The 17215-nt window shown below is 45.1% G+C and overlaps 1 protein-coding gene across 3 annotated transcripts in view; it reads left to right on the top strand.

The window, feature by feature from the left end:
* The window catches only part of LOC119952015 (mitochondrial fission factor-like), a 29871-nt gene extending 12978 nt beyond the window's left edge, over positions 1-16893 (top strand). For all 3 annotated transcript variants that reach the window (XM_038775478.1, XM_038775480.1, XM_038775479.1), the window contains 3 exons: positions 10422-10493; positions 14288-14366; positions 14736-16893. In XM_038775478.1, coding sequence (XP_038631406.1) covers positions 10422-10493; positions 14288-14366; positions 14736-14867 — 283 coding nt within the window. In that variant the 3' untranslated portion in view covers positions 14868-16893. The remainder of the gene's footprint in view (positions 1-10421; positions 10494-14287; positions 14367-14735) is intronic.
* The last annotated feature ends 322 nt before the right edge of the window (positions 16894-17215 follow it).

Below are 17215 nucleotides of genomic sequence, written 5' to 3'. Positions count from 1 at the left end.
GACGCGGGGAAAATATTGACTACGACAAGTCTATATTGTGCAAAAAGAAATATTTGCATTTATATAGTGTCTTTCATGATCTTTCTCACAACCACTGGATGTATCAAAGTGCTTTACAGCTAATTAATTATTTTTCAAAGGTAGTCACTATTGTAATGTACGAAATAGCTAGTTTACATACAGAATGTTCACTCAAACAGCCATGTGATAATGGTCAGATAATTTGTTTTTGAACTTCCGGTGATGGGGATGTGCTGAGCAGCCGCAGGAAAATTGGCTCTCCTCCTGGAAGTTTGAATTTGGCACTTTTACCCTAAAATAGGCTACTAAGAATGGAAAAAAACCCTATTCCCCCTCCAAGACCGCAGTTACCAAAAATGACCGCAAATTATTCTAGGGACCGAAAAGACGGCAGGATCACTAAGAGCCTGGATAAGAAATACGGGTCGACAACGAGCATGCGGAATGGGATGGAACTGGCTGTACCTGAACACGTCGAATCGCTTAGGCACATGTCGGACTACCCTCCGATAAGAGAATGGATGGACCTCCTAATGCAGGAGCTGTTAAAGCACAGAGATGCCATCAAACTAGAGATGATGGCAACAGTGACGGCGGTGGTCACAGATGCCCTGGCCCCTTAAAGGTGGCAGTGGAAAAGATGTAGCAATGACTGGAGGCACAGGAGGCAAGGACCTGGAGAAGACAGCAATCGACCAGAGTGACCGGATTGCCTCGTCAGAGACAGAAGTGTCAAGGTTGCTGTTGACCCAGGGGACTCTGAAAGGGAAGATCGAGGACCAGGAGAACCGATCGTGACGCCAGCATCTCTGCATTGTGGAGAGGACATCGAGGGCAGGAGCCCCATGGAGTAGGTGGTCCAAATGCTGAGTAAACTGATCAGGGGGGAAAACTTCCCCAAACGGCCAGTGGTAGACAGAGCCCACTGATCACTCTGGCCAAGGTCCAAAACGGAGGAGGTGCCCGGGCCATCATCATGAAGCTATACCAGAGAAGATCCTGAACTGGGCAAGACACACATGATCCTGTAAGTGGGAGGGGCACTCAATCCATGTGAGCAAAGACATCGGCGCAGACCTCGCCAGGCTGAATACAATGCAGCCCTCTACAAGAGCAAGGTGCAGTTAGGGATGCTGTACCTGGCTAAGCTCTGGGTGACCTTCCAGGGGAGGGAGTGTTACTTCACCGCAACGGCCGAAGGAGACAAATTCATACTCGAGCATGGGCTCGGAAGGCACCAGCAACAGCACTGAACACAAACTTTAAAAATAAAGAAACAGTTGCACAGGATAGAACTGCCTCATTTTTGATCTGCTATCAGACCCAGGAAGGAGGGGGTGAGAGCGGTGAGATGCGGAAACATGTGGGGTGAAGGAGGAGGATGGGAAGGAACATGGTGGGTAGGGGAAGGTGAAGATGGCTCTTGCTGGCTTGGGGGAGCACCACACCAGCGAACGGACAAGCTAGAGTTGGGAAGTACTGGGGGAGTATTGTGGGGAATAATGGGGGGGGGGGGGAAAGTGGGGGTCAGGAGGGGAAACGGGGAGTAGACAAGCCCAGGAGGGAACCGAGAGGAAGGAGAGGGGTGGCTAGAACGCTGGCTACCACAGGGTGCACATAGGAACAACAGAAGCAAGTGCACCAGGAACGGCCGTCTTGGATGGCTCCCTGGATGAAGGGAAACACTGTAGTGCAGGGGCGCATCCATAAGTTAAGTATGGTTGACCCCGCAGGAGGGGGTGGCGGTCAGAACTCCCCACCAGGGTAGTCACCTGCAACATCAGGGAACTTAACGGCCCAGTGAAAAGATCCAGATTCTTCGTTCATCTAAAAAGTGTGAGGGCCGATGTTGACTTCCTCCAAGAGACATAACTGAGTGAGAACGATTGACTGTGGGTAAGAAAGAACTGGGTGGGACAGACTTGCCAATTGCACTATGGGACGAGGGCTGGGGGGTGGCCATACTGCTCAACAAGAGGACAGCCTTCACGACGACAAAGAATGTCACGGGGAACGGTATGTCATGGTTAATGGTGTCCTGGAAGGGGCACCAGTGGTCCTCAAATGTGTACGCTCCAAATTGGGCAACACGGAATTCATAAAACCACAACAGAAATCCCCAACATAGACTCACATCGACTCATTATGGGCGGTCTTTAACTGTACAGGACCAACTGACAAACAGATCCAATTCCAAATCAGGGAATCTATCAAACATGGCGAGAGAGTTGAACAGTTTCATGGAGTAGAGGGGGCAGTGGAACCTGGAGGTTCTCGTGCCCATGGGAGATGGAGTTCTCCTTCTCCAAGGTACACAGGGTCTACACCAGGATCGACTTCTTCGCAGTGGGGAGAGCGGTGCTTCCAGGGATAGTAGGAGTAGAGTACTCCCCAATCGTAATCTGCAACCGCGCGCCACACTTCTTGGATGTGTGGTTGGAGATGAGCTGGGCACAACGCCACTCCATGGGGGCTGGACACAGTCCTCCTTGTCGACAAGGCATACTGTCAACAGATATCACAAGCCATATACTAACAACCAGAATGGTGAGATCTCGCCGTCCACGTTCTGGGAGACATTGAAAGCGTAGAAAAAAGGGAAATATTTGCGTACAAGGCAGGGAAAGATCGGAAGGAGAGGGTGCTGGGCAACAGCTGGTCGACTCCATACTGGAGTTGGACCAGTGGTACTCTTCGTCCTTGACCGTGGAAACTACAGGCGGAGCGGAAATGGCTAGAAATGTACTTTGACCTGCTCTCCACTGGGAAAGCAGTGCCCCAGCTCCGCCAGGCATGGGAGACCTTTTACGAGCATGAAGACAAAGCCAGCCGCCTGTTGGCCGACCAGCTGAGAAAGCAGGCAGCCAGGAGGGAAATGTCCCAGGTAAAAGACATGGAGGTAAGCTAGTTGCAGCACCAGAACAGATAAATGAAGCCTTTGTAACCTTCTATCGGGAGCTCGAAGATGAAGCAGTTCCTCGACGAACGGGACATGCTGGTCTAGTGGGGAAAATATAGGAAGGGGCCTGGAAGCACCATTAGAACTGAGGGAAGTCATGGGGAGCATTAATTCCATGTAGGCGGGAAAGGCGCCGGGGGAGGTGCCGGGGCTGGATGGATTCCCGGTGGACTTCTATAAAAAATACGCGCCAGCACTTAAAAAATTCATGCCAGCGCTGGCCCTGCATCTGCGGGTGATGTTCCAAGACTCACTAGCAAGGGGCCCCCTGCTGCCAACGTTGGCTCAGGCCTCAATATCACCGATGCCCAGAAAAGACAAAGACCCGATGGAGTGTGGGTCCTACAGACCCATCTCACTCCTTAACACTGATGCTAATATCCTGGTGAACGACCTGGCCAAGTGGCTGGAGAGCTGCGCTCCAGAGGTAGTCATGGAAGATCAGACGGGTTTTGTCAAGGGCAGGCAGCTAGCAGAAAACACCAGGCAGCTGCTGAACATGATCATGACCCCATCCAGGGAGAGAACACCAGAAGTGATCATCTCCCAGGATGCAGAAAAGGCCTTCCACAGGGTCGAAGTACCTCATAGATGTACTGAATCGGTTTGGATTCGGGCCAGGGTTCACCTGGGTGGAACTACTGTACAGTGTTCCCATGGCAGCGTATGCACAAAAACTACAAACTCTGGATCCGACTACACAGGCATGAGGCAGGAATACCCACTGTCCCCATTGCTGTTTTCCCTGATGATTGCCATTAGTGCAGCAAAAGGGTGAAGTATCCAAAGGGCAGACGGAGAGCATAGAGTCTCACTCTATGCAGATGACCTGCTCCTTTACATCTTGAACCTCTTGGTCAGCAAGGAAGGAATAATGAAACTCCTGAAAGAATTCAAGCTTTCTCAGGTTACAAGCTTAAACTGAGTGAGAGCAAAATGATTCCTGTGAACCTGCAGGGGGAAGCTGTAGAGCTGGGAGTTCAAACTGGCTCAGACCAAATTCTACTACCTGGGATCCAAATAGCCCATGATTGGGCACGGATCCACAAGTGGAACCTGAAACTGGTAGAGGAAGTGGGGGGGAGGGGGAGGTGGGTGGGAGGTGGGGGGAGGGGGAGGTGGGTGGGAGGTGGGGGGAGGGGTGGGGTGGGGATGAGGGGGTGGGGTGGGGATGGGGGGGATGAGGGGGTGGGGATGGGGGGGGATGAGGGGGTGGGGATGGGGGGGGATGAGGGGGTGGGGATGAGGGATGAGGGGGGGAGGGGGGGCGCGAGGACTGGGGGGGGCGCGAGGACGGGGGGGGGCGCGAGGACTGGGGGGGGGGGCGCGAGGACTGGAGGGGGGGGCGCGAGGACTGGAGGGGGGGGCGCGAGGACCGGAGTGGGGGGCGCGAGGACCGGAGTGGAGGGGGCGCGAGGACCGGAAGGGGGGGGGGGGCGCGAGGACCGGAGGGGGGGGGGGGGGGCGCGAGGACCAGGCTGAAGGTCCTGCAAAGGAGGATGAATGTGTCAGGCCTGGCCCGGCCCTTCTGAACCTCCACTTCTACCACTGGGCGGCTTCTGCAGAAAGAGCAAGAGAATGAGTCAAGGAACTGAGATTGAAGTGGGTGAGGATGGAGGAATGTTCTTGCACAGGGATATCCATCCGCGCTAACCACAACAGCACTCCCATCCCTCCCAGCCAGACACTCAAAATCCAGTGGTAGTAGCCACGCTCCGAACGTGGCAGCACTTGGGCCTAACTTCCGTTCATACAGGTCCAAAACGTCCTCTGCAAGAAAATGACGACGTATCCCCAGATACCTGAACATTCACTATTAAAAAGACTACTGAACCTGGGCGACTCTGGGAGGGGAACAATGCGGACATGTACGGACAACTGCTAGAAGAGGTATACTTACTCCTGGATGAGACTAGGAAAAGTGGGAGGAGGACTAGGCAGGGAGATAGGCAGAGGATCCTGGATCGAAGCACTGCAGAGGGCAAATTTGACTTCCACATACGCAGGGCTGAGTCTAACGCGAATAAAAGTGGTGCACAGAGCGCACCTACCGAGAACACGAATGAGTGGGTTCTTTCCGGAGGTAGAAGACAAATGCAAACGATGTCAGGGAGGCCCGGCTAACCACACCACATGTTCTGGGCGTTCCCCAGCCTTGTCGGGTCCTGGACATCCTTCTTTGAATGTTGTGTGAGTGAGGGTGAAGACATGCTCACTAGTGGCAGTCTTCGGGTTATCAGAGCAGCCAGAACTCTTCATAAGGTGGGGTGGGAGGGAGCTGACACCCGAGCCTTATTGCCTACCGGGGACCTCTGCTCGGCTGGCGATCAGCTGCACCACCCAAGGCTGCAGACTGGCTGTCCGACCTGGCGGAAGTTCTGAGGCTGAGAAATGTTGTCATCTGTGGGTTGCAAGAAGGCTTTCACAGGATTTGGAAGCGGTTCACCAACTTGTTTCAAGACCTGTACGTGGCCAGCACCAATAAAGTAGAGGAGGGGTGGGGTGGTGGAGACACAGAGCAAGTCACGGAGCAAGGAAGAGAAAGAAAGGTGGGGGGGTGGGAGGGAGAGAACGGGATGAATGCACCCAAGGGAAACACGGGAGACAGGTAGAAGGGAAGAAAACTATAAAAGACCGGTTTGCTGGCAAATTAATGCTTGAGTCACAATGTACATAAACCACTGTAAATACACGTTTCGGCCAAGTCTGGCAATGTAAAGTCTGCAAGAGAAGTATTTTCATTAAGGAGGGTATGTTACAGTTGTTGTTTATTATGTGTTGGTCTTATTTAGCCCTGTGAATGTGTGATATAAATGTGAAAAGCTCAATACAAATGCTTTAAAAACCAATCATTTTTTTGTGTGTGGTTAATTTGGAATAATTAGCGGCTAGGATACCAGGGATATCTATCCCGCACCTCTGCAAAATGGTCCCTTGAGAACCTTTTAAATCCACCTGTGAGAGCCTCAGTTTAATGTCTCATCTGAAAGGCAGCACCAGCAACAGAGCAGCTCTCTCGCAGTACGGCACTGGAGTGCCAACCTTGATTTTTGTGTTCCAGTCCTGGGGGGGAGGTGGCCTGTTGGCCGGCGACAGGATCTTTTGTTTCTGCTGCTGTCAATGGGATTTCCCATTAAATCCATCGGCAGGCCCAGAAGATCCTACCAGCATTACAGTCTCGAAAAGTCCGCCCCTGAAGTGGGACTCACACCTAGAATCTTTTGACTGAGGGGAGAGTGCTACCAATTGAGGCCAGTTGGTCGTTGCACCTTCTTTTGTCATTCACAGCAACCTCACAGTCTCGGGAGCCATGTTATTGTTGACTGTTTTGTTAATAAATATGATATAAACTTAACACAAAACTCTGTTCTCCTGTCCGCTGATGAAAAATATGTATATAGCCATTTTCTTAATGCATCAATGAGAAATGTTGCAAATATACTTTAATCCTCAATTAATTGTGATAGTTATCAATTCTTTTTAATGGTGTAAATTGGCTGCAGAACAACTATTTTCTCTGAGAACAAGCTTTGTAAATCCATCCCAAGCCGCAAAGTCAAAACAGACAGCAGAGAAATGAAAGACTGAACAATCTGAATGTCCTTTTCCTATTCCTAGCATTTATTTTTAAATATATGTCAACCATCTTTTATACAGTTTATATCAGAAATGTTTTGGTATGTCCCTTAATGGAATATTTTATAGCAAATTACTTGAACTATATATGGGGATATGAAATATATCCCTGTACAATTCAAACGTTTGCTTTAACAATGCTTTACTTCTATCCATTCTGTAGGATTGATCATTCCAGTGGTCCAAAACATTCCTTCCCTTCACCTGGACCTGGCCAGGCATCCTTTTCAATTCATAATGTATGTAATGTATTAATTTATGCTGGACACAAACTGTCAGAATACTTAACGGAAACAGTCAATCAGAAAATGCGAAGAAGGTGACCAGAACTGGCATATGTAACATCAATATTTTATGTCCGTTTGTTATTGAGCTATGCACAAAGTGCATCACTTTGAAGCCTGTTAGATGTTAACAGTTTTCCAGTAACTATGCATCTGATTTATGCTTTGCTATCAATACTTGTCTGACTAATGAAGCACCTTGAGTCAGGTATTTGCTCTGATTGTTCACAATTAACTATTCTGCTGTTGTTGGATATTGTTATCTGTCATAACCCTGTTTTATTAAGTACATGATCATTTGAGGGAAGTTTTGTGCTTCTGAGTGTTATAAGGTTTAGAGCACAGTTATACTTACGCTATTTTTTAGCATTAAATACCCCTAAGTACAGCATGAGCTATTTGCACTCTTGATCTTTCTCTACATTAGTAGGCCAAAATTACTCTCTCACCAGTCATCCTTAATTTTTGAGTATTTTAAAACTTTATGACAAATGGAGGGTTTTAGGAATATTGGCTTCTAAATGTTGAGACAATTTAGGGTTAAAGCCTTGGTTATTGTGTGACTGTAGTGGTCATGTTTTAAAAATAATTCTGTTTTGTAAAGGCCCGGGAACATCTTGGACACAGTTGGTGAAATTGACCAGAGGAATGTGGTTTGACTGAGGAAGGCCCCGAGGAGTTGATGTGCTTTGCAACCTCCTGAGATCATTTGTTTTTCAGCTTGGGGAGATGTCATTGCTGGTTGGAGCCCAGGAATGCAGAGAGGCAGCTAGGTTTTGGAAAAGCTTAGGGAGAGAGGAGCTGAATTCTGATCTGATTTAGTCCACAATTTTCTCACAGTGGGATAGTTATAAAAGAGTAATAAACTGTAAAGCCGAGCAGTCATGTCTGGCGACAAGGAGGAAGCTGAAACAAGCCAGGTGAACCAGCTTTTTGAAAACATTCAGCCCGAGTCTGAAGGCGTTCCAACAAGAAGAAGCCAAATAAGTTTTATAAAGCAAGTATTACTCCAGGCCATGCTAATTTTAAGATGGATTGAGAGCTGCATGTTTCTTATTGTTTAAAGGGAAATTGAGTAGTAGTGTTAATGGGTAATTGTAAGCTCTTTTTTGTTGTGTGTGTGAAGTTAAAAAGTTTAATATTGCATTCATAATAAAGTTTTGTTTTAGGAATACCAAAGCTCTATTTCTTCATGTAGTCACACCTGGAATGAATCATTCTTTCCGCACATTCTTACAAATAAATAAAATATTGGGGTTTTGGTTCAGTATCCTAGCCACTGTTGAGATCTGGTCTTGGATCATAATAACTTACAGAACGCAACAGCATTGGCATGCTGTGTAATATAACATGACTTAGAATTTCAGTAGTATGTTTCATATGGTCAATATCACAAATCAAAATAAACAGTTCTATTACGCATGTTGCAGATTAATGTTTTTTAGTGTGGAGATTAAAATATTTCTTCCCTTTTGGTGGAGGAAAAGAATGTCATGTGAACATCTAAGACCAAGAGCCCGCTTGATTGGCATCCCATTCACCACCTTAAACGTTCACTCCCTCCACCACAATGACAGCAGTTTGCACCTATACAAGATGCCCTGTAGCAACTTATCATTGCTCCATCAATAGCATCTTCCAAACCAGTGACCTCAGCCACCTCGAAGGACAACGGCAGCAGATCCATGGGAACACCACCACCAGCAAGTTCTGCTCCAAATAACACCCCATCCTCACTTGTTCCTTCATGTCACTGCGTCAAAATCCTGGAACTACCTCCCTAACAGCACTGGGTGTACTTGCACCACATGGATTACAGTGGTTCAAGATGATTGCTCACCACTTTCTCAAGTGAAATTAGGGATGGGTAAAAATGTGGCCCAGCCAGTGACACTCACAACTGGTGAATGAATCAATGAAAAAAGTGACCCAATGGTGCCTTTCTAGTGGAGCTTAATATAATTCATTATCTACACCAATTTCAATCAGTGGGAAATTGAGAAAGGAAGGAATTTGGAGACAATGGCGAATAATTAATTAATTCAAAACTCATTCACAGAGTTAAAATAGGATCCGATGTCAGCAAACCACCTGGCTGAGGCAGTTAACCTAATGCGCAGCATGTAGTTTACACTGGAACCGCTTAAATCAGCAAAGTGTTTCAAACTCTTTATGCACTGCAGTTATCATTGTGGAAATTGGTGAAAGGACTAACTCTTCTGCATGTCTGATGCAAGAACGTACTGTCTGCTAACTGTCATGTTAACTTAGTTGTGGTTCTAATAGTTTGCCCGTACGTATTTTTAGGTTGCAGCCTTTAAAGTTTATAGTGAGATTTTTTTAAATCTGGGCTTTCAGATGGATGATTATTAAAAAAAATATTTTATGTATATCCTGAAAAGAAAATATTTGAATTGCTTTGAGTGATATAAAGTATGACATAATCCATCTGTGATCTGATTTTTGCATGTGATGACACAAATAGGTTGAACACTGTTGAATTCCTGGCATTCTGCTGGGTTTTAGAAATCATACTTTAAAATAGATGTAGGTTTTGTGTCGGTGATGGAGGTACCTTAGTCATTTGTAAGGTATTATCCCTAGGTATCCTTACATACTTCTTGATATTCTGATGTGAACTACATTGATAGAAGCCTGAGAGCAAAACAGCTTCTGCATCCTTCCTGTGGGGAAACCAAAAACGCTGAGGACATGTTCTCAGTTAATGAAAATTTGATGCCTTTAGCACTTTGTGCCAAATAAGGACTGTTGTTCTCAGTATTACATAGAAGATAGGAGCAGGAGGAGGCCTTTTGGCCCTTCGAGCCTGCTCCGTCATTTATCACGATCATGGCTGATCATCCAACTCAATAGCCTAATCCTGCTTTCTCCCCATAGCCTTTGATCCCATTCTCCCCAAGTGCTATATCCAGCCGCCTCTTGAATATATTCAAAGTTTTAGCATCAACTACTTACTGTGGTAATGAATTCCACAGGCTCACACTCTTTGGGTGAAGAAATGTCTCCTTATCTCTGTCCAAAATGGTTTACCCTGAATCCTCAGACTGTGACCCCTGTTTATGGACACACCTATCATTGGTAACATCTTCCCTGCATCTACCCTGTCTAGTCCTGTTAGAATTCCTGTCTAGTCCTGTTAGAATTACTCAATAATACATGAATTACTTGATACTCAATAAACATTAAGTGGAGTACTTTTCTACCTTGAGTTTCACTGAATGCTTAGTTTTTTTTAAACTGTGGAGCAAGTGATGGGACTGCCAATACTTTTGTAGCAATAATATTAGTGATATAATGTGGGGGAGTGTCCATTTCAGTAACTTCCTACACGGGTCATATGAGTGCCTGCTAGAGAAAGTGTAGGGCACAGGAAATTCTGTAAGATAAAGCAGAAAAAAACAGAGCAATGTTTAAATTCCACAGGGACTTTGTGATATTTAGATTGCTGTGACTCAATATGGTATTTCTGTGACCAATTCATTTTTTCCCTCCATTTTAAGGAGTCGGTTCCATAGCCAACCCCTTTCTAGCAGCCTATATCTGGATGGGACCAATCAAACAAGGAATCAAAGGTGATTATCATGTTTACTTTTTTGAAGCACTTGCATTTGTTTTAACTGTGATATTAGTTTTACTTTTACTGTCTCAAACTTTTATATCCTGCTGTAAATACTTTGTTTGAAATAACTGAAAAACTCAGTATATAGTGCTTGCAATTCTGTCACAATAAAGTGCATGCACTAGTTGTACGTTGGGGAAATGCTAGGGCATTATTCTTCACTTTATCAAAAACGGTTTCCCCCTGTGGGAGGGGAAGGGAAAGGAAGCCTGTGCCCTCTTTGTGAATTTGTGAATAAACCCAGCTTCAGGAAAGACTGACTCCAGAATCCTCTTTAATAATAATCTTTATTCTTGTCACAAGTAGGCCTACATTAAAACTGCAATAAAGTTACTGTGAAAAATTCCTTAGTCGCCACACTCTGGCACCTGTTCGGGTACACAGAGGGAGAATTCAGAATGTCCAATTCACCTGACAAGCATGTCTTTCGGGACTTGTGGGAGGAAACCGGAGGAAACCCACACAGACACGGGGAGAACAAGCAGACTCTGCACAAACAGTGACCCAAGCGGGAATTGAACCTGGGACCCTAGCGCTGTGAAGTAACAGTGCTAATTACTGGGCTATAATGATTGAGCAATTAATTATAACACTCATATCGGTCTACTGCACTCAGATTGGGCTGAAATGCTCGCTTCCATTCAAATTAGTAAAGTTGCTTTGGGATACAGGTATGCTGTCTGCAAAATATGTCTTGAGAGGTTGAAGAAGGTAGTAAAAATGCAAATCTTCAATTGTTCGGGAGCAAAAGTAAGCTGTAAAAATAAGGATATTCATTAAAAAAGTATGTTGAGTGTTGGGCATGAGACAGATTAGAAGACTTGTACAGAAAATATTTTCCTGCTCCCTTTCCCATTTCTGGATTTTTCTTTGTCCTCTGTTATTCTTTGCTACATTTTGCCTCCATCCTATTTCAGCTCTGCATCTGAATTAACATGTTTTATAACTATAGGTTGTTGGATTCATAAATGATTTTAATTATACTATTAAATTTGCCAATGCCACCAAGAATATAAAAACATCAATGGCAGCTGGAACCGATGAGTTGGGGTAAAGAATAATTAATCTAATTTGATGTAATCAACGGTTATAGCTTTGTATACATTGGAAGGAAAACTGGTTCATGATAAAAGGATGCCCATTAATGAAAAAAACATGTGAATATTAACCATTTAGTGACGTTTTCAATCAATATGAAGCTGTTGCCAGTAACACTAAATTTCAGTAACTGTTTATACATTTCAAGGGCTACACGTCCTATATCTGTAACATAGATTTGGTTTGTTTCTTACTGGCCTAAATCTCAACATTTTATTACAAGACCTGGGGCGGGATTCTCCGACCCCCCGCCGGAGTGGAGAATTGTCGGGGGCCGGCGTCAATCGCCCTCCGCTGTGCCCAAAGTCTCCGGCACCGGAGATTCGGCGGGGGTGGGAATAGCGCCGGTCGGCGGCCCCCTCCCCCCAGTGATTCTCCGGCCCGCGATGGGCCGAAGTCCCGCCGCTGTCATGCTGGTCCTGCCGGCGTGGATCAAACCACCTACCTTTCCGGTGGGACCAGGCGGCGCGAGCGGGCTCCAGGGTCCTGGGGGGGGCGCGGGGCGATCTGGCCCCCCGGGGGCCTGGCCCGCGATCGGGGCCCACCGATAGGCGGGTGGGCTTGTGCCGTGGGGGCACTCTTTTCCTTCCGCCTTCGCCATGGTCTTCACGATGGCGGAGGCGGAAATGACCCCCTCTCCTGTGCATGCGCGGGGATGACGTCAGCAGCCGCTGGTGCTCCGGCGCATGCGCGGACTGGCGAAGTCCCTTAGGCCCCGGCTGGCATGGCGCCAAAGGCTGTTCCCATCAGCCGGCAGAGCGCCAACCACTCCGGCGTGGGCCTAGCCCCTCAATGTTAGGGCTTAGCCCCTAAAGGTGCGGAGACTTCCGCACCTTTGGGGCGGCCAGACGCCGGAGTGGTTCACGCCACTTCATCACGCCGGGACCCCCCGCCCCACCAGGTAGGGGAGAATCCCGGCGCTGGTGTGCCAGATTTGTGGTGACTTGCGAACGGTCCCTGCATTTTTTTTTTTTGAAAAATACAGCACAGATCGGGCCCTTCGGCCCACGAATTGCCGAACCTGTGTCCTAGAATAATCATAGATTATCATAGAATTTACAGTGCAGAAGGAGGCCATTCGGCCCATTGAGTCTGCACCGGCTCTTGGAAAGAGCACCCTACCCAAGGTCAACACCTCCACCCTATCCCCATAACCCAGTAACCCCACTAAGGCACTAAGGGCAATTTTGGACACTAAGGGCAATTTATCATGGCCAATCAACTTAACCTGCACATCTTTGGACTGTGGGAGGAAACCGGAGCACCCGGAGGAAACCCACGCACACACGGGGAGGATGTGCAGACTCCGCACAGACAGTGACCCAAGCCGGAATCGAACCTAGTACCCTGGAACTGTGAAGCAATTGTGCTATCCACAATGCTACCGTGCTGCCCATCTGACCATTCTGTTTGGGAAAGTCTCTGCTGACTTGATTTCTCTGTATTGGGGAGAATCCACATCACAGGTGACCCACCTTTATTCAGATGGATTCTTCTCCTGACTACCTCGCGTTTGTTTCATTCCAGACTACCGAATGTTTCTATCACGCCAGACTACCGAACGTTTGTTTCACTCAGACTACTGAACTCTTCCCCCCCCACATCGCCCCTTCCCCTGCCCCCACATCTCCATCTGTCACAGTTTAACCTCTGATAGTTTCGCTTCTGTTTTGCCTCTCACACTTTTTGTTCCCTCTGGGGACTGCCATTAGCACTCTTTTCCCTTGGTCTCTGTGGCTATTAGCACCCCGTTTCCCTGCGTTTCTGTGGCTATGACTCATCTTTCATTCTCACTCCACAGTACAAATATTCCCCAGATTCTCTGCCTGTTAGCTTTGACAAAGAGTCAATGGACTCGAAGCGTTAGCTCTTTTCTCTTCCTACAGATGCTGCCAGACCTGCTGAGATTTTCCAGCATGTTCTCTTTCGTTACCGAACGTCTGTTTTACTCCAGACTACCCAACATTTGTTGCACTCCAGACGACTGAATATTTGTTGCACTCCCTCTAGGGCAAGTATGTCCTTCCTTAGGTAAGGAGACCAAAACTTTACAGCCTGTCCTCACCAATTCCCTGTGGTAGTAAAATGTCTTTATACTCTAATCCCTTTGCAGCAAAAGCTAATGTATAATTAGTCTTGTCAATTTTGCTGTAACTGCATGTTAACTTCCTACACAAGGACACCTAAGTCCTCTGAATTTTTTCCACCAAAGTGGATAACTTTACACTTTTCTGCATGGCATTCCATCTGCCATATTTAGGCCTATTTACCCAACATGTTCATATCCCTCTGCTGCTTCTTTACATCCTTCCCATCTCCTACTTTCCCACCTCACTCTGTGTCAGTAAACATGAATACGTAACATTCAACTCCCTCATCTAAGGAATGGGTGAATTGGAATCTGTGGAGTAGGATATGGGCAACAGAGTTCTCATTGAGCAGATTTATGGCGAGCAAATATCATTTGTGGTATTAAGCATTCCAGGGGAAAACTATTGGTGCTGGATAAAGTATTTTCTAGTGGTTAATATGATGCCATACTCCAAGGGCTAAAATCCAAAGAGGTCTGTTCCATACAGTAATAAGAGTGCTTTTATAAAACCAGTATTGGAAATAAACAAGGATTATATTTGTCTTTTAATTTTTCAGCATGACCCATGAATACACAATACCTGAGGGAGTCCTTGAAAATTTCAGTGTAATGGAAATTGTAACACTCCGGCGTCAGGTAAGAACTTTTGACTGGCAACATTTACATGTATAAATATGGTAAGTGCAGTAAACCTTTCTGGGGTTGGAGTTCAATTATAGTATCAGAGCAGTGCGTATCATTACCTGGAAAAACTGAATGTCTTCAGTTACATAGCATGAAGTATGGTTGTTGGACATTTGATTCTAACTTTTACGTCAAAGTGCTAAATAAAATACAATCTTATTTTAATATTACACTGTCTTCCCTGCAAATGCCTCAGTCCATAGAGGTATATTTTCCATCTGATTCAAACCCTTGAGAGAAATAAAAATTAATAGATGTTCAAGTTTTTGTTTTGGCATTGAGCTCCTTTGCACAATGTGGTACAACCTTTCTCTCTTACAGTTGAACAAGTTGAATCGGCGCCTACAATTATTGGAACAGGAAAGCCGGGACCATGCTCGAAAGGAATTTGTCCTCTACTCCATTATCATTGCAGCTTGCTTTGTCAACAGTTGGCTCTGGCTGAGGAAGTAAATTCGTTTTAACTGCACAACGTTGCTACAAACCGACAGAGTGAGACCATCTTCTGAATGCAACATGGCGGGGCATTATTGTTTCTTTTGTGAAGCAATCTGTATCATTACTGAAATACAAGTGAATGATGTCCTTTAGAATGGTTTACTAACATCATTTTAACAGCACTGTGATATGAGTTTGGGAAAAGTTGTATTGCAAGTGTTACAGTGTAATGCATTCAAAACCTGATTGATTGCTTTAAAGCTAGATAACAGTTTTTAAATTTTATTTTACACTACATGAAGAGACGGTTAATCCAAACTGCAATAATAGGGATTTTAGGTAATTTTATCCACAACGTTTAAATTGACAAACCAGCAAGTTTGAAAAAAGATAGCTTCTGGTGGCAAGCAAAATTGCTCCTGTGTTTTGTTTTCTCACTAGTGACTACCTCTGCTGTTTGTTCATGGGAAGAGAGCATCACTGGCAATTCCTGCATTTATTGCCCATCCCTAATTTTCCTTGAACATTTGTGCAGAGATGTCTGTGATTTGACTGTCCTAGCCTTCATTATTGTTCAACCCTAATTTCCCTTGAGAATCTATGCTGGAATGTCTGTGATTTGACTGTCCTAGCCTGCATTTATTGCCTAACCCTAATTGCCCTTGAGAATTTGTGCCGGACTGTCTGACATTTGACTGTCCTTTTTTCCTTTTGTTCCAATGGAAATGTGCCTGGTCTCTGCTTGATTTCTCCTCAAAATGTCTCAACTACATATGTTACATTGCTCAGTGGAAAATCACAGGCAATCAAGTTAGTTCCTGAACTTCTATTTCAAATGTCATATTTTTTTATTATAGAGTTGCAATAACATATGTCTGCCCAATGGTTGAGGATGAAACCTTGCATGCAAATACTAAAGAGTTTTACCTCCAAAGTTGCATATTAACGCAATATATTTAATCACAGTGGCACAATGGCTAGCACTGCTGCCTCACAGCACCAGGGACCCACCCAGGTTCAATTCTGGCCTTGGGTGACTTTCTGTGGAGTTTGCACATTCTACCCATGTCTCCATGAATTTCCTAAGGGTGCTCCGGTTTCATCCCATAGTCCAAAGAAATACAGATTAGGTGGATTGGCCATGCTAAATTGCCCTTTAATGCCCAAAATGTTTGGTGGGTTATGGGGCTACGGCAGGGGTGTGGGCCTAGGTAGGGTGCTCTTTTTAAGTCGGTGCAGACTTAATGGGCTGAATGGCCTCCTGCCCTGTAGGGATTCTGCCATTCTATATGACGATATCTAGCCCAATACTGACTCGTATACTTGCCATGTGAGCAGGTATATTTTAATTTTAGACTTTTACTCTTGCTATGTACTGCATGAGACTCAACCATCTAATGTGTTATAGCCAGAGAAAGCTAAATTCTCAGTAACTCAAGGCTGCTGTTTGAATTTCTGCAATTAAATTATTAGAAACAGAATGCTGCCCATTATTATGATATGAAAAGACTGATAATTCATGTTATTTCTGATTTTTATATTAACATATGCTAGATCAATGGTTTTTAAGAATGGAAACGTGTGCTTGAGGGACATATATAAATGCAGTCTACTGTTGAATTAAAGCTGTTTCTATTGAGATTAAACTGTGCATGATGTAACATAGCAGTACTTGTGAGGATCAAGTCATCCAGTTGGACAGCTTAAATGTGCACATTTATTTAGTAACTAAAAGTGTAACTGTACGATAGGATCGTGAGTCCAGCAGGATTTCAATTTGAAATAAGAGAACATTCTCTCCTGATGGATAAAACATAGTGCAATGTTAAAGTGAATACTACAAATTGGGAGATGTGAGCTGGCATTGGCCAAAGAACAATTTGGGAAAAAGATTGAAACAATTCCAATGCAATGCACGGAAGATCCAGGTGATAAATGTTCAATCTAAGGTCATGTTTGTGAGTAATGAATAAGTCCAGGTAAGACAAGCAAATTTGAGATAAAAAATAAAATAAAAGAATGTCTATTCCTGTATATGCTTTAGATATAAACAGTTTCCGACAAAAATTGTTTTCTAACAGATGGAAGTTGCTGTTCTCTCTTTCAGTGCAATACAAAATAGTCGAGAAGTTTATTCCTTTGAATTTAAACCTCACAAGTCTAATTTTAACTGCGCTGTACTGAACCATCCAAGTTTTGATAATCTAAATACACGCCTCTATAACTTGGTATTTTTATATTATTTCCTCATGTATTTTGAAAAATGTAAACAATACTTTAATCTTCCAGCGCGGTGGCAGAATGACAATTTTGTATGGAGAAATCTATTTCTCTAAATTCCATTTAAAAATGAGTTTAAAAAA

The sequence above is a fragment of the Scyliorhinus canicula genome, chromosome 17 (genome assembly GCF_902713615.1).
Source record: "Scyliorhinus canicula chromosome 17, sScyCan1.1, whole genome shotgun sequence".
Classification (NCBI taxonomy): domain Eukaryota; kingdom Metazoa; phylum Chordata; class Chondrichthyes; order Carcharhiniformes; family Scyliorhinidae; genus Scyliorhinus; species Scyliorhinus canicula.
Note: the sequence above shows the minus strand (reverse complement) of the source record. Positions and strands in the feature narration are given on the sequence as shown.